Here is a 22,255-nt window from a genome sequence, read left to right on the forward strand (position 1 = left end):
TTGTGAGGAAAGAAGGGGGCTAAACCATGTGAACCACCCTGAGCCCCATGCAGGAGGGGAGGCGCAAAGGCCTACCTCGCAGGCTTGTTGTGGGGCCAGAAGGAGGCTGGAGCTGCCGCCCTTGTCCCTCTGACTGAGTCACACCACGTGTCAGCCCAGCAGGGAGTGTCCGGAGAGCACCTCCCCTCCTCCAGCCAGCGACGCGGTTCTCCCTCCCACCGCTAGCTGTCGCCCCGCAGAGCCGCTCCGCGCGCCGCCTCCCGTCACTTCCGCTGACCCTCTCCCCTCGCCGGTGGCCGTTGCTTGCTCACCTTGCTGCAGGCATGGCGTCCGCCGCGACGCCCCTCTCTCCCGAGGAGCTGCTGCTGGCCAAGGCCGGCGCCGGCAAGGCCGAGGAGCTGGAGGAGGAGCTCGAGGAGGACGACGAGGAGGTGGGCAGGCGAGGCTGCGGGACGGGCCTGGCCTGGCCTGCTGAGGGGTGGCTGAGAGGCGCGGCGCTCGCCCGGGGTGGCCGGCTGCAGAGGGGCAGGCACAGCGCCTGCAGAGGGGCCCGGCAGCTGCGGCTCTGAAACCCTCCGTGCTGAGCCGCCCCTGCCCAGTTCCCTCTTCTGTAGCACGACTGCACGCGTGGGCCCTGCCTGTTCCCTGGCCATCTCTCTCTCTCACACACACGCAGTCCCTCACACACACACACACACACTCTGTCTCACCCACACACTGTCTCTCTCACTCACACACACAGTATGTCTCACTCACACTCTGCCTCTCTCGCACACACTCACAGTCTCTCTTACACTCTCTCATACACACACGCACTCACACTGTCTCACACACACACTCACTCACTCTCACACTGTCTCTCACTCACACACACACTCAATCTCTCACACTCACACTCTGTCTCTCACTCACACACTCTCATTCACTCACACACACAGTCTCTCTCACACAAACATTCTGTGTGTCTCTCTCTCTCGCACACACACACTCAGAGACACACACAGTCTCTCTTTCTCTCTCTCTCATACACGCACACATTTTGAGGGTGACAAGATCCAGTGGAGGGCAGAGTGCCTTTGCCTTTAACCTTTGCATAGCAGGGGGGATTTCCCAGGAGATTTCCCCTGGGGGCTGGGGATAAAAATAGGGCCTCAGTTTGGCTGTACTTGTCATAAGAGGCGACTAAACAGCCACCCGGTAGATGGGACTCGTCAGCCTGGGAAGGCAGCTCATCTGAGAGAAAGAAAACTTGATCCCAAACCTCCACTGCGTTATGGCTACATCCAGTTATGGAAAAGGCTTCAGGATTCAACCTGGAGGCAAAATCTGGAGCCGGAGTCCCTGAGGCAGTTCATGGCTGAACACAGTCACATTCTGGCAACTCCTGTGACGCTGCTGGAACCAACCGTATTGGCCTCTGCCTTTCCATTGGGCCATTTCAGCGACGTGGAGAGAGGAGATTTGCTGCATGGGAAACAGTCTATCCTCCATATCTACTTTTCCCAGGCTTTGCACACTGGAGAGGACACTCTGTTCCAGAACAGAGTACAATACCATAGTCTTCCGAGACTGAAGGATGCCAACAAAAGGAGGGGAGATGTTGGCAAGAGCAGCTCAACATGGAGGGGTTTAAAAAGCTGCACCTGCCCAAGTTCCCTCTTCTATACAGTGATTAAAGATAGAAGCACTCTGTTCTCTGCTGTATCTTGTCACTCTGAGTGTGTGTGTGTCTCTCATGCACACAGACAGACACTGACTGACTCAGGGTGACAAGATACAATGGAGGGCAGAGTGCCTATACCAGGGTTGTCAAACTTGTTTCATACTGAGGGCCAAGCAGCATTCATGATGCTGCTGAGGGCTAGAAGTGATATCATTAGGCAGGAAGTGATATTAAACAGGTCATAATCAAAAATAAGCACTTTTTCTCACTTAAGAACTCATCAGCTGCAAATGACAGAAGAGAAAATACACAAATCTTGCTTATATTTCAAGAAATAATTTCAAGCCCAATTTGCATATAGGTTGTCCTTCCAGAATGCCTCAACACTGCTCAGCAGCTAAGAACCTGAGGACCAGATAAAAAGCTTCCATGGGCCTGGGCGTTATGTTTGACACCCCTGGCCTATACCTTCCACCATTGCATAACGAGAGAATTTGGCAGGTGCTGCTCAACATGGATGACTTTAAAAAGCTGCGCCTGCCAAAATTCCCTCTTCTATACAGTGATTCAAGGCAGTGTTTCTCAAACTGTGGGTCAGGACCCACTTGGTGGGTCATGGGCCAATTTCTGGTGGGTCCTCATTCATTTCAATATTTTATTTTTAATATATTAAACTTGGTGCCACCATAGTATGTGACTGCATTTGGGGAAATGTTACACACCTGTACTTTTGTCATGCTACTATATATATGCTTTTAACAACTATAGTAAGTGGGACTTACTTCTGTGTAAGTGTGGGTTGGATTGCAGCCTAGGATTGCTAAAATTTTCCTGCCTGATGATGTCACTTCCCATCATGACATCACTTCTGGTGGGTCCTGAGAGATTTTCATTCTAAAAAGTGGGTCCCAGTGCTAAATGTTTGAGAACCACTGTTGCAAGGTATAGGCACCTTTGTCTGTCCTTTTTGTATCTGGTAACCCCACGCTTATTTATTTTTGCTTCTCATTTGGAGCTGGATGAAACGTTGGCAGAGAGGCTCTGGGGTTTGACAGAGATGTTTCCTGAAGGCGTCCGGTCTGCAGCTGGAGCAACCTTTGATTTATCTCTTTCTGTAGCCCAGAAAATGTACAGGTGAGAAATGGGAGATGAGGGTCCAAGTTCTACCTCCTGTCATGATCATTAATACAGTCATTTAGATGTGAACTCACTATCTGCGAATTTGCGTATTTATTATTATTTACTTCATTTATACCCCGCCTTTCTCCCTGAAGGGACCCAAAGCGGCTTCTGTGAGGGGCAGAAATACCACCTTCCTCTTGTTATCTGTGAATGTGTTCTCATTATACTGTGCGACTGGCACATTAAACAGGCATTGGTATTGGCCCGTAGTTGGACACATTTTGTGTCTGTTTCCAGACTTGCTGTACCATCTTGGGCACTGTCTTGGTGACTCCAGCTGAACCTTCACAACCCTGGTAAGGATGAGAGGCTGATGATGAGAGATCTCTGGAAGGCTACCTGAGGGCCAGGGTAAGCCAAGGGAAGGAGCTAAGTAATGGAGGAGGACAATTGAAGCAACCCCCTCCTCATTGCTGAACTTTGAGGTCTCATTCTTGGGTCAGCAACTTTCAGTGAGTTGAAGGATAGCCAACATGGAGAAATTGTCATTGCCACAATCTTCAGAGCATTGAGGGGTATCCAGCATGGAGAAGGAAGCATCAGATGTTGAAGATTTTGAGCCCTCACTATCACCCAGCCCCATATACTTCAACTTAAGATTCAGGTTCATAAAGTTCATAGAGTGTATGGTGAAGAGGGTCCACTGGAACCTAACCTCATTTTCCCCATAGACTCAATGATTCAGTTTCCACTAATTTGTTATCCAGGTTTTCCACAAACCTAACCCTAGTGGATAACAAGAACTGACTGTAGATGTGACTTTGGTAGGCCTCATCAAAACTATATTGTAGTCTGTGGTGACAGAGGGAGCAGGAAAGCTAAGTGGTGCAGTGCCTGCTTGGCATGCAGATGGTCCCAGGTTCAACCCCTGGCAGCCTCTCCATCTAGGACAGGGAATGACTTGTCTGAGACCATGGAGAATTGCAGTCAGTTGGTGTACACAGCACTAAGGAATGTGGGCTGATGATCTGACTTGTTGGAAGACTGCTTCATGTGTAACACCAGCTATTTGTGTTGCTGGTGATTGAGCCTGGGTGCTGAGGTGCTTACGCTGAAGGTTTCAAAAGTTTCATGGACAAATATGATTAAAGACTGCACTTTGTTCAGGATGTAATATGTGAATTTTTTCAATGTGCAGCTCAAAATAATTCTGTTTAGGCTGTCAAAATGATTATGATGGTCAATCAATAGAACGTGATTGAGACATACAAAATTATGCAAGGGACTGATAGAGTGGATAGAGGGATGCTCTTTTCCCTCTCAGACAACACCAGAACCAGGGGACATCCACTAAAGTTGAGTGTTGGGAGAGATAGAACAGACAAAAGGAAATCTTTCTTTACCCAGTGTGTAATTGGTCTGTGGAACTCCTTGCCACAGGATGTGGTGATGGCATCCAGCTGAGGTGTCTTTAAAAGGGGATTGGACAGTTTCTGGAGGAAAACTCCATCACAGATTAAAGCCATGATGGGTATGTACAGTCTGAGATTAGCTGGTCGCTCGTTATGAGGGCCGGGTAGGAATTTTTTTCTGTCATCTGAATTGGCCATAAATGGCAGTTTTTTTCACTTACCCCAGACTGGCAAGGGGGGAGTGTGTTCAGTAGGTTTCATGTGTTAAAATTGGTCATATGTGTTTAATAAAGTGGCCCAAGTTAAACCCAAGTGCAGTCTGGTGTCTTTGTTGGGCTGTGTGAGGGTGAATAGAATGCCAGATGCAGGGGAGTGGCAGCGAGATGCAGGTCTTGTGGTCTTGTGTGCTCCCTGAGGCAAATGGTGGGCCGCTGTGAGATACAGGAAGTTGAACTAGATGGGCCCTGGGCCTGATCCAGCAGAGCTCTTCTTATGTTCTCATGAATATTTAAGTTTTTTTCCCCACAAAGAAAAAGTGCAGAAATCAATGTAGAATGTAATAAATATGCAATCCAAATATTTGTGTAATAAATTCATGTAAATACAGGAGGCATTTCTATAGGTCACCAATGACATAGGGAATTGAGAGGTCATGGTAACTGAGGGTAGAAAAAGGAAGGGCTTTTGTTGAATTATCAGGAGTCAGAAATATAGTTTAGGACACTGTTTCTCAACCAGTGGTATAGGTATGGGTGCCACCATCTGGTACACTTGTATCTGGTCTCCCAACCCAGAAATAACTGGCCTTGATGTCATCACCATTTACTCCCAGAGATACTTGGACCATGTGAAGTGGTACAGTAGGGAACAAACCTTGAGAAACACTGGTTTAGGATAAGGAGACCATACTTGAGCTGTTTGGACCTGGTTGCAGTGACCCATGCTTTAGTAACTTCAAGACTGGACTACTTCAATGCATTTTACATTTACCCTCTAAAACAGTTCAGAAACTGCAGTTAGTGCAGAATATAGTGGCTCAAATGGTTACGAGGGCTAGTTGATATGATTCTGTGGTGGACCACCACTTCAGCAGCTACACTGGCTGCCCATCCACTTCTGGTCCCAGTTCAAGGTGCTAGTTCTAATCTTTAAGGCCTTCCATGATCTGGGTCAAGGCTATCAGAAAGACCACACCTCCTTCCATATATTCAAGCCTGCCCTCCTAGGTCTTCTGAGGGAGTCTTCCTTTGCCACCTTTGTCCCAAGTGAGAGGGGTGGCAACCTTGGGGCAAGCCTTCTCTGTAGTGGCACCACAACTATGGAATTCCCTTCCAGGGAACTGAGAACTACTCCCTCCCTCATGGCTTTTCAGCAAGGGCTCAAAACATACCTGTTCCATCTAGCATTTAGTTGCTAGAGTGGCTCTTTGCCCTCTGTGCCTCTGAAACAGATGTGATTTGACAGTTTCCCTGTACTAATTTGTTCCCCATTGGCCCAATGATATTTGTTCGATTTTGCTCTGCTTTGATTTACATTTCAATATGTAATGTTAATGTTTTAATGCCTTGTTGATGTTTTTACCTGTTGTGATACTTGGTACTTTATTATAAAGCTTTGTAAGTTGCCTTGGGCATTTGCTTCAGCATGGGAAAATCAGGATATACATTTCTTAAATAAACATTGCAGAGCATAGGCCCAATTCTATCAAATTTTCTAGTGCCTGTGCAGCTGTGCCGGTGGGGCATACACTGCATCCTTTGGTGGGGAGGCAGTGACAGATGCCTCCTCAAGGTATGGGAACTTTTGTTCCCTTACCTTGGGTCTGCACTGCAGTTGCACTGGTGCTGGAAAGTTGGATAGGATTGAGCCCTATGCCTGCAAACATAGAAACAGTATTCCTATTTGCTCTATTAAGCCACAGTATTCCAAACCACTAGGATGCTCTATTTCAGTCTTTTTGATTAATAAAATTGGCATGCCATTCTATTTTGTTGGTTGCCAATTCTTAAACCTTTAGGATAGGTTAATTTGGGGATTTAAATTAAAATGTTGTTAGATTCTAAGTGTTTCAAATCATGAGAGGACTAGAAAGGATATGTTTAGATTGCTTATGTTTGGCTTTGAAGCTTTCATGATTGCTGTCACCTTCCCAGGCCATCACAAAGATGAGAGCCAGAAACTTCTTTACAAAAAGAAAAAACAAATTTATTTGCAAGACTTCTAAAATACCACAGCCTAAATATGGTAAATTTTGCCCATTCTTTAATAGCATGGATTTCCTTCCTTGGTTTATTAACCCTTTATAGAGAGTGTTAAAGGATAGTTGATATACCAAAATGAGAAGACCTTGAAGTTTGAAGAACTTCATACATGTTGTGATTAGTTGGAAGCAAAAACCAGATAGTGAAGAGGTTTAGGGAGTAGGTTCGTAGACATTGGTGGCACCACATGAAGGAATTTTGAGATGAAATTTAATCCAAGCCGGATTTTTAGGGTTGATCCTTGCATTTTAGTAAGCATGGAAAATTTGTGTTTTACCCTGCTTATGGCCTTCCTCTCTGCTAAGATTCTCCAGGGCAGCTCTGTGGATTGGGACCACTTCCTTTATGATCCTAGTTCTTCCTGTTGTTTTTGAAACTGAGAAACTGCAGATGGAGCAGCAGCAGCAAATGCAACAACGGCAGGTGAGAACTGAAGTCTTCTCTCCTGTAGCCAATTGACATAATTGTTCTAATTCTTTTTTCAGAACAAGTTCCTTCTTTTATTTGTAGACCTTTGGCCTCTTCCCCCCCCCCCCCACTCCCTTCAATACAATTCCTGAAGCTTTAAATCATTCATGTAGTTGTATCCTTCCTTCTGTACATGTATCTTGTCACAATCCCCACATTGTATTCTCGCTAGAAGCAAACTGTGCGTACTGTGTTATCAACATACATACACATACTTCCCAATTGACATAAATACTGGTGCAAGATGGAGTAGATCTCTGCATCTCCATTCCCCATCTCTGCTACTGCTACCTTTCAGCCTTTGAACTGTTCATAAGTCAACTGAAAACCATGAACCATTTTCTTTGACTGGAGGCTGTTTAGTACCTTTAGAAGCATATCAGCTGAGGTATAGGTCCATTCTTCCAGCAAAACATCTGAGTGATAGCATTGGCTGGGATATTTCTGGCTAGGAACATTATACAGGCGTGCCCCCATATCCGTGGGGGTTCTGTTCCAGAATTCCCTGCTGTTAAGTGAAACCACAGATACCGGCAAGCGCCTTGGTCCCCACCCTCCGAAGGTGAGAGGAGCTCTGCTCCCCATGCCTCTGGAAGGTCCTCTGAGCCCAGCAGAGGCTGTGGGTGTCCATCCGCAGCTTCTGCTGGGCTCAGACTAAACCCGGCAGTGGAAAAAAATGGCACTTCCGGTTTCTTCATGAAACTGGAAATGTTGTTTTTAATGCTTTGTAAGGCATTGGGATGCTTGGAGAAGACCCGGCTGCCACTGCCCCAGCTTCCCCGGTCCTCCCAGTGCCTTATAAGGCATTGAAGTCACTTTCGTTTCATGGAGATGTTTTTTCCACTACCGAGCTTAGTCTGAGCCTGGCAGAGGCTGCAGACGGAATCCATGGCTTCTGTTGGGCTCACCCTCTGCAGATGAGGGGAGCAGAGCTCCCTTTGCCTCCAGAGGAGGCCCCACATGGGGAGGCCCCATGGACCTGATCTGTGGATGTGAAAGTGCAGATGGGGTGCCCCCCCCATATATTCTCATGTTCCTAGCTAGTAACATTATATATTCTTATTTTCCTTTCGACTAGAGAGAATGATGCTGCCCTCTCCATTTGACAGAAATTTAGTCTGACTGACCTTGCCTGGCTTTCTTCTTTCACTAAATTAAACTGTGGTCACGCGCATTACCCTAATTAAAGCACCAAGTGTCATTCTTAGCAGAAAAGACTTATTTGGTCATCTCGCTGAACGCCAAAACATTGGCATCTGCTATTGCAAAGTTGAAGTTTCTGCATTAACTGATGTTCCTTCCCCCCTTGCTACAAGACAGCACAAATACAGACTTGGGTGGCTACATGATCAGTGTGCTACTGGATTTACTTTCTTCATTGCAAAAACCAATGCAAAATATAGGAAGAGGGTGTCTTGAAAATTTCTCAGTAAGCTGTAGAGGTTGAACATTCACTTTGCTTTTCAACAATTGTTTTTCTCCTGATTTCTTGCAGATTCTATTGGGACCCAACACAGGACTATCTGGTGGGATGCCAGGTGCCCTGCCTTCTCTTCCTGGAAAAATCTAGTAAAACTACACTGGAGCCACATCGTGGAAAGAAGTCATTTGTTTGAACTGTTGAATGGTTAGGTTGGGGCATTTTTTTCCAACTCTGCACTGCAGGATGACGCCAGTGACCTCTTACCTGCTGTCTTGGGTGCCACCATCCCAAATTGTGCTAAATTCAAGATGGTGGTGCCCCAGAGAGCTAGGCATCACCATCTTGAATCATATGTGATCTTGTATGATTCAAGATGGTGTTGCCTGGGACATCTGGATAATGACGCTTCTGTGATAGGGCTACATGACTGCAGGGTGATGTGACCATGGTAAGCTTGGGTAGGAACTGCTGCCTTAAACCTTGGGCACATCAACATTAATAATAAAGGCAGAGCCCCTACTGGGATCTCCAATAAGGGATATCATCCTTCACTCTTAGGCAGTCATGACTTTTCCATCTACTTAATCCATATTGTAAGCAACTATGAAGACTTGAGAAGCTTCTGTTTTGGTATCCTCAGCTCCTGTAAGCCACCCCAGGACATGTCAGACTTTGGCTTACTTTAGCCAGTAAACAGTCCTGTGTTCCTCTTCTGCTGTATCCAGGACCTGTTTCAGAGCAGTAATAGCAAGAAATGGCGTGTATCAATAGATACAGCATATGGGATAATTTCTCACTCTTTGGAGTAAGTTATTATTGCAAGAAAATTACATGTCTTGCAGTGTTTCGTGTTTATAAAAAGCAGGAAGTCATCTTTACCCACTCTGTATGTGCTGAACCTATTAGTATCAAAGTTGGGTACAACACTTTTGTATTAAATAGTTTCAGTGCAACTGTTTTCTTCATGTTTAATTTCCATCATTCATGGTTTTTTTATCTGGGTGCAAAGGAAAAGAACCTTATTGCTCAGTTTTACATGGGTGTTCTCAGCAGTGGAGGGTGGGAGAAGTGATTTGCGATCATGGCTTCTGCTCCTTGAAACTAGAATGGAATAGCTGGGCAAGAAGACTTTCTGTAAGGCTACTACTTCATAACAAGTATGTTTATTTTTCCTTTTTATACAGTGCTATAGAACATAACTCAGTACACAAGTGACAGGACACAAAGTGTTTTTCATTTTTAATATTTGGTTAAACAAAATACATCTCTGTAAACAAACCCAAGACAAGGCTATAACAAAAACAAGCAAGAAAACAATTATGGGCTTCTCCATTCCCAAGCAATGGGACTGGGCTGGTTCCTTTCCTCTGTTGCCATAACACTGGTCCAGAGAGGTGTGTGATCACGTGTTCCCTTTTCCTGAGCTGTTGATTCACACCACTTTCCCTAGGAACAGAACAATGGCATAAATACATAGGAGAGAAAGCCATAAGTTTTAAGAGATTTGCATATTGTGCACTGGTCCATTGGCTTCCATGCGAACAGGGTCTTCCAAAGTGCTATTTTAGTCAGCATAGAGAACAGTCTTTCCTGCTGATTTTTTTTAAAATGCTCTTTGACAAAAAAATGGCTTCAAGTCAGAAGCAGAACTGCAAGCCTGATGTTCTGCTTGTGGGAAGTGTGTGTATGTGTTGTGTACAAATTCTGCCAGCTGGTTTTGGTCATTGGAATGTATATCCAGAAGGGGAGGCCTTTTTATAAATAGTTGGGCATACAGTATAGTACCTGCAGAGAAGAACCGCTCGAGCGTCCAATATATTGGCTGCAGGTTATCTAGAGGCCTACAAACAGGATCACTCCTATCTTGATCATTCAACTGCTGCATTCAACTGTGAAGAAAGTTTAGCTACTTGGAATGCTGGCTTAGCAAAAGGTGTGCGTCTTGTTCATATTTATGATGGGCAAGCCAAATATACCCTTCCGCATAGGAATCAGTTTCAGCCCTTCTTTGTAATTAATCACATAAATTGCCCCACAGCACAAAACTGACATGGGTTCTAACGCTTGCAGTTCCGCTATACTGAAAATAAGCTGGTGAAAAACATTATGAAAAATGTAACAACAGACTAACCTGGGCTCAAGGAAGAATCAATAGTGTGAAGGTCCATCCTAATCTCTCCATCTCATCTACTAAGTGTGACAAGAATATACCACACAGAACACCTGCATAAGGTGACAAGGCAAGCTATAATTCAGTTTTTCTGCTGGGGTCTTCAACTCTTTCACTGATTGGTAAGGGGCAGGGAGAAGTAGAGAAGGTGATTAATACAGGGGGACTGCTCACTTGCCAGTCACAATGGAAGAACACGGCGTAGCCTGTCTGCTGTAAATTTTTCCTCTCTTCGTTCCAGACTTGCCCTATGCCAGGAGCCACAGAAATCTAGCCCTTTGATCCTGTTCCTCATACTGCCTCTTAAAAGTTAACAGTTGCCCTCCACCAGCTTCCTAAGGATTGGTTCCTTGTTGAAATCTGGCTACTCCTCCCTTTTATTTCATGATTCCATTCACCAAAGGCCAGTGAATATCTCCCTGTATCACAGCACAAGTGGCAGGAAAAATACATGCAGGCAGTACTGCACTGTCACAAAAAGTAATTTGACTCAAATTAGCATCTGTTGATTACAGCTTCCTTAAGCCCCTTGGTTTTTCAAGCACTGACCAAGGGCACATTTTTAATAGAGTACGAAGCAGGTCTCAAGACTTCTGTAAGGAGTTCCACAATGATGGTCCCATTTTGTTTACATGTCCACTACCCCTTGGGACAATTACTATTATAGAATCCACAAGCACCATACCATTGCTAAGAATATCTAGTTTCCTGAGAGACCTATATGGTTTGCAAATTTCTTCAAAATAGTTTTGTGTTTGGAGGAGACATGGCTATGGAGGGAGCATGCTTGGCCCCAGCCCTCAAAGGAAAGATACATCATCCTCCCAAATGATCTTTGGGAATTCCTGCTGACAGTAGTGTACAATCCATTATAAAGTTTTTTAAGATCAAGGGGAAGAAAAGGAAAGCAGGAAATTTAGGAAGAATTCTCAAACCCCACTCCTAAAGCACACTATGCAGTATAATTAAAAGCATAGTGCTAGCTCTTTTCCTTCTCCCACTAATCATCCACCTTCTGTTCTCCTATATGTTGGCCGTGACAATTTCTTGTGGTGCCTTACTGCACCCCCAAAATGAAAAGGAAAAAACAGCCTCCTGAAGAACTCCTCAAGTGGAAGGGGAGCCAGAGCACTTATTATCCATATCACATGACAAGAGAAGTTGGTGGGGGAGAGGCACCAGTACTGTAGTGCGAGGACAGGGTATTTGCAGGTCATGCATCAGCTCTCCAACTCTGATGTGCTTCAACCTCCTCAGGCACCACTAACAGAAGTTCACAGTTTTTTCCTCGAAGCTGGTATCTCAAAAACTTCCTGTGGAAACCAAAGGGGGAAAAAGACGCAATTCAAGATACTAGTTTTAAAGACCTCTAAAGGGTTTGGATCTACCATATACACCCACACGTAAGTCAATCTCACAAGTCGAGGGCAAATTTTGAACCCAAAATAATGGAATTTGCTATGACCCGTAGATAAGGCAAGTGTAAAAAGTGTAAAATATTTTGAATTAGATCATTTTTGTCTGATTTTACCTGAAGCCAGATCCTGGAAAAGCTGGTGGTCATTTTCACACATCAAACAACTTACCAGTAATTATTACCGAAGAACTCTACTGAAGAGTAGTAACAAAGTGAAATCATAAGGTACACTGACACTATTATAAATTGGCACTTAATATCCATAGTGCCACCACTATGGGTATTAAGTGCCAATTTGTAATAGCATCTGTGTTTTAAATGAAGACCAAAATTAAGTTATTGAATAAAAATGTACTTTGTCACTTGTTTGACCCTATTTGCACATTTGGAGTTCCCTGAAAATGTTGCTAAAATGCAACTTATATAATGTTGCACAAAAGCATCTGTGGTAGGAAGCAGGTGTTAACCTGTTAATACGTTAAGCAAGCTTATAAGAGTTGATTTTTAGGCTTAAATGTTTTGATTTATAATCGAGTATATATGCTCAATATCTAAAGAGATTACCTAAAACAGTTATCTTCCTCATATTCCGTTATCTTGACTAGGAAACTGAATACTCTTCAGTTCCATTTATGCACAGAGCCAAAAAAACAGCATGCTGAAACTACACAGTTGGCAGCAATGCAACAGTTTTGGAATTCATTCTATTAGGAGATCTTCTGAAATATGGAGGCTTCTGGCAGCACAGAAAGATGTCTTTCTTTGAGCTTTTAGAAATGGCGATCTGCTGTTGGAAATGAACAGAGGGTATTCCGAGTGTTTTACACCTCTAATTTCTAAAGTATGTTTGCATGTCCCTATTGTAGCCCAGCCAGAGTCATATTAAGATTATCTATTATTACAGTTCAAGACCAGAGAGCTGGATTAGGGTCTGGAAGATCTGGGTTCAAGTCCAAGCTCCATCATTTATTCTGTGGCCAGAGGAACTCATCTGATCAATGGAAATAATGACCTTTTGCAGAAGGACTATTATATTAAGGTAGAGGAGTATGCGCAGGAGTAGTTTCTTTTGTGTTTAGAAGGTGCTTGTCAGAATCTACCATTTTTACTATAACTGTAGTTTCAGAATAACTACCAGTGAACTGAGAATCTGCATGACAAATAGTTCTGCTTAACAATACCATACTTCCTTGCACTGATGACATGTCAGCTTTCTGACAATAATGATTTTTTTTTTTGCTAGTGCATCTGCCAAAGGTATAAATGCAGAAATGGAATTGAGAAATATAAGCCAAGTTCTCCATGCTATCCTTTTACCTTTACCTCTTCCATTAAAACAGGACACAGCATCACAGCCAGTGACTGAATGGGGTGCAAGAAGTGTCTTTGACTTTTCAGGACGAAGAGTGCTGGCAATCTATTGGCTGTGATATATCACAAGTTAGTGGCTCAAAAGCTATCATAAGTTCATGAGTGCGACAGATTTTCATGCATGTGACAGTTACAGCAAAAGTGCTCATATTAAAGTTGCAGTCTTAGCTTGTCCATATTAAAGAAGCTAGACTCTGACAAAGTTATAGCTTTAGGTGTGTCCATTAGGTTTTTTAGAAATGTTTATAGCAGTCCATGAGATTGCCAATGCTCCGGCTCCTGACAAGTCAAAGGCACTTCCTGTATTCTGTAACTTGGAGAGCAATAAAGTTTCCCTATTTAATAATTGTTGCAAAGCAAACAGTGTCAACAATTTAAGGAAGTAACTGTTTATGAAAAAGGGAAAGGGCACCAATTTATTCCCCCCCCCCCGCAGCACTTCTTCAGCAGTTGAAAACACAGCGTATCAATAAGGTATTAAGGCAGGTATTAAGCATACAGCCACACTTGCCTTGTTCAAATGAATGGGGCTGGTGCCAGATAGAAAGTAGTAAATAATCTCTATGGACAACTCTCCCAGAAGCAATGGCCTTCTATGTTAAAATTGCAAGAGAATCTCTCCATGTGACCAGAAGGACAACAAGTCAATGGAATGTGATCACACCAGAAATGAATTACTATATACCAAATTATAGAAACGCAATGGTGAATGCAACATTTTTTTTTGTAGTTTTATAAGCCCCCTTGGGCATTTGCTTCGCATGGGAGACATGGGATAGAAATTTTTCAAATAAATAAAACAGTTCCACTTACTATTCCCAAGTGACAACATCATCCTGGATAAGGTTCTAATGCAGAGTTTAGTGCAGTTCATTGGTGGTTGTTTTGTTACAATACAGTTGTAGTAGTGGTGGTAGATCCTGAAAAGCATGTTTTGAACTAGCAATAATATTTGTGCCCCTGTAGTACACAGGGTATTATTGAGTGCAATATTGTCAATTTTGATGCATACATTTTCAGGAGAATGATAACTTCCCTCTCTACTGCATAAGATATTTCACTGTAGTCTTCTGACAGCCACAAACTCCCTGTGAGTTTGAAAACCGCAGCCTTACTTTGAGGAGGCCTCTGTGAGTGACACCCAACTACAGGATGCAGCACGTGTCCCATTGGCACCGCTATGCCAGTGCTGGAAAGCACTGACATAAGGGGTTAGGATTGCGCCCTATATATCACAACTGTTAATTTGGCATCTGTTTTGAACATGAATGGACATAATCAGAATTTATCATGAATTTATCATGGCTCCATCTTTTTGCTTGTATCCCAAAAGGAACAATCCTCAGTACAGGTGGAGCCTGTTTATCCACAGATTTTATATCCATGGGTTTGGCTGACGTGGGTCTCCTGGATCCGCATTGAGCCAGACTTTGCCCAACCCAAACCCTCCAAAAGGTGACCAGAGTAGTGCTCTGGTTGCCTCAAGGGCTTTCTTAAGCCAGCAGAGGCCCCATGTGTCCACCCGCAGCCTCTGTGGGATTCAGAATGGCAGTTAAGGCCAAAAAAACAACTCCCAGTTCCCCTCTAGGGGTGTCCAAACGTTTTGGCAAGAGGGCCACATCATCTCTCTGACACTGTATTGGGGGCCAGAAAAAAATAATTTACATTTCAAATTTAAATAAATTTACATAAATGAATGTATTAGAGATGGAACTTATATGAATGAATGAAGGTCTTGCAATAGCTCAACTTAAATAAAAGGCCTTGCACACAGCAAGGCCGGCATTTCCTTTGCTGCCACTGCTGCATCACAGATGTAAGCAGTAGAGGGAGCCCTCATCCCACAGCTCATGTGACAGGTCAAACAGTTGCCCTCACACTGAGAGCAGTTATGTCGGGCGGTGTGGGATCCAGCAAGTCTCCGGAGGGCCAGAGGCTCATTGGAGACTGGGGGCTCCCTGTGGGCCAGATTGGGAGTCCCCGAGGGCCACAAGTGGCACCCAAGCTGGGGTTTGGGCACCCCTACTCTAGAATCCCCAGACCTCTGAATGCCTTACAAGGCATAAAAATGTCACTTCTGGTTTCCCTCTAGAAACTGGAAGTTGCATTTTTTCAGCTTTAACAGCCATTCTGAAGCCTTCCAGAGGTGACCAAAGCACAGCTCTGAAACATGGGACTGAAACAGCAGATTTCAGTATCTGCGGTTTTCGGTATCCACAGGGGTGGGGTGGGTTTCTGAGAATGAATCCCTCATGGATACCAAAGCCCCATATATAAATTATAATGGCATCTCTCCACTAAATGGGCAAAAGGAATGTATAATCACTTTATAAATTAGAAGTGCTGCATGAAGGATTACTAGAATTTTTTAAAAAAAGAAATCAGTTCAGAGCTACCACAGCTATAGTGCCTGGGGCTTGGGCACTGAATTCAAAGCCTACAACCCAAGTAGAAATGCAATAGTTTTGCAGAGGGCATGGTAGTACTACCACACATACTGTAGGGGCAATGAAAATACCAAGGATTTCCCTCCTTTTCTTTTTCAAAGATACACATTGAGAAGTACAAAAATTACCACCTCAGATTTAACAAAGGCTAAGACTGTAATTGCCCAAGCTAAGGTCAGAAACAAGTCTAAAGCAGAGGTTCCCAAACTTTTTAGTGCTGCGACCCACTTTGTCCTCTGTGGTGGGCCGCGAAGTGATGCTATCATGCTGCAAAGCATTACTGGGAACTTCCAGGGGCTGCTTCTGTGTTGTGCTGGGCTTGCTACCCACTCCATTGGCTTCTGCAGGCCCCAGAATGTCTTGTGGAAGCAAACCAGAAATTGCTTCTGGTTGTTTCCGCAAAGCATTCCAGGGTCCGTGGAGGCCAATGGAGTGGGTAGCAAGCCCAGCACAATACAGAAGCAGCCTCCGGAGGCTCACAGCAATGTTTTGCAGTGTGACAAAGAGCATCATGTTATGACCCACCACAAACTGGGCTGCGATCCAGTTTAGGAAATACTGGTCTAAAAAATTACTGCCAACTTATGTCTCTTATTTTTTGCTGATGGTTTTCCTAATGTTGTTGTGAAGAAGTGAAAATATTCTGAATGTGTTCCAAATTGTTCCAGATCTTCACCTCTGTCACACTTCACTCTCTTCATCTCTCAGACAAGTGAAACCAAAGCATCCAGTATAGATTATGGGCTCCAATTTACAATGTGTGCAGAAGGTGGCACCCAGTTTACAGGCCAGGATGGAAGACAACTCACCTGAGCTCACTTTCACCTCCAATCCATTCTGGCAACTTGAGCTTGGAGTCAAGGTTGTAGTATGTGCCTCCCACTTCCCGGACACAGATCCAATGTTGCCGTTTAAGAGGAAGTTTCAAGGGACCCCAGCAGAGACTCGACGGCAGATTCATAATGAAGCCCGTTACATTAGATAGGGCAATTACATTAACATCCCTGAACAGAGGAAGAAATAGCAACATACTGTAAGCTTCTCACAGAGTTATGCACTGGGAAGTAGCCACCTCCACCTGGCATTCTGATTCTACTTACCTGCGCTTATCCCACCACACTGCTTCATAACCTTTGGTCTGAAGTGCTGCCATGATGACGTTCACATCATAGTTCCCATTTCCCAGCATACTCTTCTTGTGTGGAGTCACCATGGTATTGGGAGACAACCTGGACACGAGACGTTATTGTACAAATGTATAAGACAATAGCGTCCCAGATAGATTTACTTATAACATTTATATCTCACCTTCCTTCAAGGAGATCAGGGCAGCACTCCCACCATGTTAAAGTCATCCTGAGAGGCAGATTATCCTGAGAAATTGTGACTGGCCCACAGTCACCTACTGAACTTCATGGCTAAGGGGAGGTCAGAGGATCTGAAGAGATTGCTATACTATGCAATATACATTTGGGAGAGAGAAGTCGGGTAAGACCCATTTCAGAAAAGTGTTAACTAGCCTTGGATCACAAGACTAGATAGATCACTAGTCTTGGATCATGGACTACTGTAATAAGAAAACTGGTAAGGAAAGATATTAGATAAATGTAGACAATATAGAGTCACTTTTCTGCACAGTAGCAATCGTTTTGCAGGTTAGACAAAATACTTCTGAAATTACACTTTTAAGTCCTTAAATCACAAAACCATTAAGAACCTATAAGTTTTTCTAAAAGTTCCTGCACATGTCTGTACATTTGATCTTTCAGCAAGCCCAAGATAGAAACACAAGGGAGTAACACTTCCATGTGCCATCTCTTAAATTAAGGCTCCTGAGAGCTTTGAGGAATATACAGAACTTCCCAAAGAACAAGAAAACACTGCATAAACAACACAGAAGCTCCTGTGTTGTCATTATCACCTGTTTTCATTTTCAATAAAACCTTTCAGTCACCAAGTTAGAAAACTTTGCATGTCTTTTATGAAAAAAGTCTTTCTTTAATGGGCAAATGTGCACAGGACTGGGAACCCAAAGAGGTACTGAGAGAATTTCAGTTTTGAAGTATGTATTATAGTACATACATAAAGTACGTAGTAAGCTGTCTTCTGCAGAGCTATACCATTGGTCCACTGAACTGCAATATTTATTGCTGACAGACAATAATACATTGCTGACAACAGCTGTCCGTGGTTTCAGACAAAGATTTTTCCCAGATGTACCCAGGATGCCAGGGATTGAACATGGGGCTTTTGGCATGCAGAGCAGGTGCTCTTCTACCAAGCCATGATCTTTCCCATCTAAATGGCTGAGCAGCACAGTAAGACAGTGATTCCCAAACAGTGGACTGTAAGAGACATGGGGATGGGCTGCCAGTTGTAGCTCAATGGACTATGATTACCATGCACATCAAATGTTAGAAAGGGCTGTTTTCACACTGTTCATATTCACTGTGGGAAACTGCAACAAATCCACATTTGTTATATACCGGACTATTTTGCCAAATGTGTACATATTCAAAACAGACCTAAGCAGATATTATTTCTGATTCAGAGACAGCAATGGACAGGTGAGCCTTTGAACAAAAGACAAGCTTACTGGTTGCTTAGCAAAATGTTTAGAAATAACTGGCAAAAGAAACTCACTCAGTAACTATTGATATTCTGGATCTTTCTTCTTTCTCTCATCTACCCCACAGAGAAGAGAAACAAAACTGCAAGAAGAAGAAACAACTCCACAATAACATAACACTGGCAAAGCCAAGTTCTTCTCACCTCTGGAAAATCTCCTGTAGCGTGTCTCGTGTAAAGGCATTGCTATCCTGGAAGACATTATTGAGGGCATGGAGGGCACACAGCTCCCTGCGTTGTTTTTCATGATAAATACGCACAGGTGTCAGCTGTGGGGTTTCTGGCAATTCCGATTTGGTTTTGTCACCTTTCCATGGCACACAACTCATTTTCTCGTAGTGTAGGATGTGAAGATGGGAGATGGTAAAGTTTGTAAAGTCCTTCCCAGTGCACACAAAATGAAGAGTGACTGGCCCGTTCTTTTATAAGCACCTCCAACTCACACAACCATCAAACCTGCTGTTGTTTTAATAGCCATCTTTACTTGATAGCTGCAAAAGTAACTTAAAGAGCCGGATCATTTTTCTCCCATCCACTTTCTCTCCCCTAACCCTAGTTCAGCTTGCAAGAAGCTGTCCTTGGTATATTCTCTTCTTTTTGTCACTCCTTGAAGAAAATTTTAGAATTTACATGAGCCTAACACCAGAGTGTGAGATGAAATTTATCACATCGCTCCTTTTCCTCCATTTCCTTTGGTCAATGATACAACCAAGGTCCACAGCCTGCCTTTGAAAGTATGCTCAAACTGAGTGAAACTAAGAAAGGCTAAGTTGCTGCTGCTCAAAAGAAATACAGGGAGCCCAGAGATACATCAAGTACATTTTTCCATTCTTGAAAAAGAGGCTGTTACCCCCAAAAAACACAGATGCCAATAAATAGAGAAGGAAACTGTCTCTTCCAGGGAAGCAGTAGAAAAACAACTCTGCCTTCACCAAGGATAAAATTCAGTGGCCAAGACTTCTTGCATTCCTAATGGAGAAAGAAGAGATCTGATAAGTGCGGCTAGAATACTTTATGCACAATATTGGAAAACTACAGATATTTCTTCAATAGAAGAATGGTGGACAAAAGTTATGAACTCTGCAGAAACGGACAAACTTTTGACTTTACTTAAAGAGAAATCAACAGAAAATTTTATGAAGAACTGGAAATTGATTATAGACTGTGTGCATGAGAGAGAGAATAATGAGATAATGAGCTGTGGATTTGAAGATTAGATTGTAAGGAATAGAGAATATTAATCTGAAATAATAATATGAAATGGAATAATGAGTAGATAAGCGAGGCTGTTAGGGATATAATGTATATATATGGGTGGAAATTTATATTAAGATATAAAGCTATAAGTAATTAGAACATTCAACCGTTCTTTACATTATTGTAAGTATTCTTTTTATTTTTTACATTTATATACAGGTGCGTGCCACTTAACCGCAGGGATATATTCTCCTATCCCTCTTGTTATGTGATTGTCGTTAAGTGAACATGTGGCCCAATCTAGTGCATTTGTTGTGTAAACAGCTACTCCCTGTTAGACACTTGCTGGCTGCACAGGCTACTGGAGATAGATTGCCTGTCTTTGCATTAAGAGCCTCTTTATTACTAACACACACTCTGCTACAGACTATGGGAGACCAGACTGCCTCATTAAGAGCCTCTTTGTTGTGCTTTGACCACCACCATATATGTGGTCTCTCTCCCGTGTGTGTGTGTGTGTGTGTGTGTGTGTGTGTGTGTGTGTGTGTGTGTGTGACCTTTAATATTGTTTTTCCTCTATCTTTGACTGTGTTTTTTCTTTTTCCTTTATTATTATAAACAAATCAAATTTTGAGAGAGAGAGAGAAGAGATCTAATTAAGCATAGAATCCCCACACCCTCCACAACCAAGAGCAAAGATTTTAAGCAGTGCCCCATCAGGAGGTTTCTAACAGCCCAAACCTAAGCATGTCTAGTCAGAAGCAAGTCCCATTATAGTCAATGGGGCTTCCTCCCAGGAAAGTGTGGATAGGACTGCAGTACAGTGGGGCTTACTCCCAGGTAAGTGTGGCAGCCTGAGAACCCAAGCATGTCTACTCAGAAGCAAGTCCCATTATAATCAATGCGGTTTCCTCCCAGGAAAGTGTGGATAGGATTACAGCCTCAGAACCCCATCCTAGGCACGTCTACTCAGAAGCAAGCCCCATTCCAGCCAGTGGGCCTTCCTCCCAGGTAAGTGTGGCCAGGGTGGCAGCCCCAAGCTGTCCTCTCTAACCCGAGCGCCGGCCAAGCTGCGAGGCCTGCCCAGGGCGAACCTCCCTTCCCCGAACCTAGGAGCGCTGCCTCCCCTTCGGGGCAGGACGGAAGACGTTGCCTTCCCAGCGTGCCCGCGGGCGGACAAGGTGAGAGCCTTGTAAACAGCCCCTCCAGCCTGCGGTGATGAGGGTGAGGTGGGAGGGCGGCTGCTTCTGAGGAGTGAGAGCCACGAAGGGCCTCGCTCGGGGCGTTCCAGGCGCTGCGGGCGGAAGGTCTCCTCACGGGGGCGACGCGCGGGCCCTCACAGAGGGGGAGCCGCCTCGTGCCCCAGCCCGGCCAGGTCCCTCTCGGGTGGGGTTGGGGGAGGGGCACCTCTGCTCCTCACAGGTACCAGTGCGCGAGCCCCCCTCGACCACACTCACTCACTCACCCACCCGTCAGCGGCCCCAACCTGCAGGGACCAACAGCCTCGGAGGTGCCACCGCGCATGCGCAGTCGGGACTGGAGTCCTGGCCCGCGACGCGCACCACTGGCCCCGCCCCCTGCGTGCGTCGCAGACCGTTGCGCTCGCGCGAGCTGAGGACTGCGCCTGGGGGGAATCGCGCCTCAGTCAGGGCGAGCGGGTGGGGGAGGGGCTCCCGCTTTCACTTCGACCCACCTCAGGCTGCGGTGCCACGAGCCACTCTTGCCTGGGAGTAAGCCGCACTGACTAGAATGCAACTTGATTCTGAGTAGACATGCATAGGATGGGGCTCTGAGGCTGCCATCCGCTCCACACTTACCTGGGAGCAAGCCCCACTGACTATAAGGGGACTTACTTCTGAGTAGACATGCGTAGGATGGGGCTCTGAGGCTGCTATCCCCTCTATACTTACCTGGGAGTAAGCCCCACTGACTATAAGGGGACTTCTGAGTAGATATGCATAGGGTTGGGCTGTGGGGTCTGAGTCTTGAATGCACTGACACTAATGACAGACATAGCCCCACCCTTATGTCACCCTTTTCATGTGCGTGCATCTGAATGCATGCTCTATTTTTGTGGTTGACATTAGAACAAATTCGCCCTACAGCTGCAAATGCTTCTTCCCTAAAGCTGAACATGTGGCTTCATCATTGCACATATAAGGCTCTTGTTGTTTACAAATACTTTTTCTTTCCCAATATTTATATATTTGTAACGATTTATACCCTGCTTTTCTTTTATAATCCAGCAGTAATACCATATAGTAAAAAGTTCTAAGATGGGAAGTCATCAAACTAAAATAACAATACCAAAATATTAACAGGGCAGTATAAAAATCATTGAACATGCAAGAATCTAGTCCAGTGTTTCTCAGCCAATGGTACTTGTATGACCTGTGGTACTTGAGGTGGTGTCCAGAGGTACTCCTGGGACCTCCACTGCCTGGCAGTAAGACCAGCTATGTAATATGACAAGCAACAGTAGGAGGCTCAGCTTGTGGGGTAGAGCTCCAGCATGTGTTTTTCACTACTCAAAAAAGGCCTCCTGTCTTGCCCTGAGCCTCTTAATGGTGTTTATAATGGCCTCTCCATCCAGAATAAACTGGCGATCAAATCATTGCCAGTTACTTCCAGTAGTACTTCCAGTAGGTGGACCATGCAAAGTGGTACAGTTGAGAA

At 44.4% G+C, this 22,255-nt stretch overlaps 2 protein-coding genes across 5 annotated transcripts; one reads left to right on the forward strand and one right to left on the reverse strand.

The window, feature by feature from the left end:
* Positions 1–260: 260 nt before the first annotated feature.
* Positions 261–9,307, forward strand: TOMM22 (translocase of outer mitochondrial membrane 22). Its single transcript, XM_066633911.1, has 4 exons — positions 261–431; positions 2,679–2,797; positions 6,764–6,881; positions 8,422–9,307. The coding sequence occupies exons 1-4, from the start codon at positions 324–326 to the stop codon at positions 8,494–8,496; spliced, it is 420 nt and encodes a 139-aa protein (XP_066490008.1). The 5' UTR covers positions 261–323; the 3' UTR covers positions 8,497–9,307.
* A 269-nt stretch (positions 9,308–9,576) lies between these two features.
* On the reverse strand, positions 9,577–21,100 carry JOSD1 (Josephin domain containing 1). Of its 4 annotated transcripts, XM_066633910.1 has the most exons (6): positions 21,045–21,094; positions 18,527–19,351; positions 16,855–16,983; positions 16,564–16,758; positions 11,705–11,832; positions 9,577–9,795 (listed from the first exon to the last, which is right to left on the reverse strand). In XM_066633910.1, exons 2-5 carry the CDS (start codon positions 18,709–18,711, stop codon positions 11,733–11,735), a joined length of 609 nt encoding a protein of 202 aa, XP_066490007.1. In that variant the 5' UTR covers positions 18,712–19,351; positions 21,045–21,094; the 3' UTR covers positions 9,577–9,795; positions 11,705–11,732. The 4 variants fall into 4 exon arrangements, with proteins under 4 accessions (XP_066490007.1, XP_066490005.1, XP_066490003.1 ...); XM_066633908.1 differs by having other exon boundaries at positions 9,577–11,832; positions 21,049–21,100; XM_066633906.1 differs by having other exon boundaries at positions 9,577–11,832.
* Between the last annotated feature and the right edge of the window lie 1,155 nt (positions 21,101–22,255).

The sequence above is a fragment of the Tiliqua scincoides genome, chromosome 7 (assembly GCF_035046505.1).
Source record: "Tiliqua scincoides isolate rTilSci1 chromosome 7, rTilSci1.hap2, whole genome shotgun sequence".
NCBI lineage: Eukaryota > Metazoa > Chordata > Lepidosauria > Squamata > Scincidae > Tiliqua > Tiliqua scincoides.

Excerpts from the sequence above, each read along its gene's own strand:
- JOSD1 (XM_066633908.1), bottom strand. The coding sequence starts at position 18,711 with ATGAGTTGTGTGCCATGGAAAGGTGACAAAACCAAATCGGAATTGCCA. Across the intron at positions 16,759-16,854 it reads GTGTGGTGGGATAAGCGCAG|GGATGTTAATGTAATTGCCC; the intron begins GTAAGTAGAATC and ends TCCTCTGTTCAG. Across the intron at positions 11,833-16,563 it reads GGAGGTGAAAGTGAGCTCAG|GAAGTTTTTGAGATACCAGC; the intron begins GTGAGTTGTCTT and ends TGGTTTCCACAG.
- TOMM22 (XM_066633911.1), top strand. The coding sequence starts at position 324 with ATGGCGTCCGCCGCGACGCCCCTCTCTCCCGAGGAGCTGCTGCTGGCC. Across the intron at positions 2,798-6,763 it reads GTAGCCCAGAAAATGTACAG|ATTCTCCAGGGCAGCTCTGT; the intron begins GTGAGAAATGGG and ends CTCTCTGCTAAG. Across the intron at positions 6,882-8,421 it reads AGCAAATGCAACAACGGCAG|ATTCTATTGGGACCCAACAC; the intron begins GTGAGAACTGAA and ends GATTTCTTGCAG.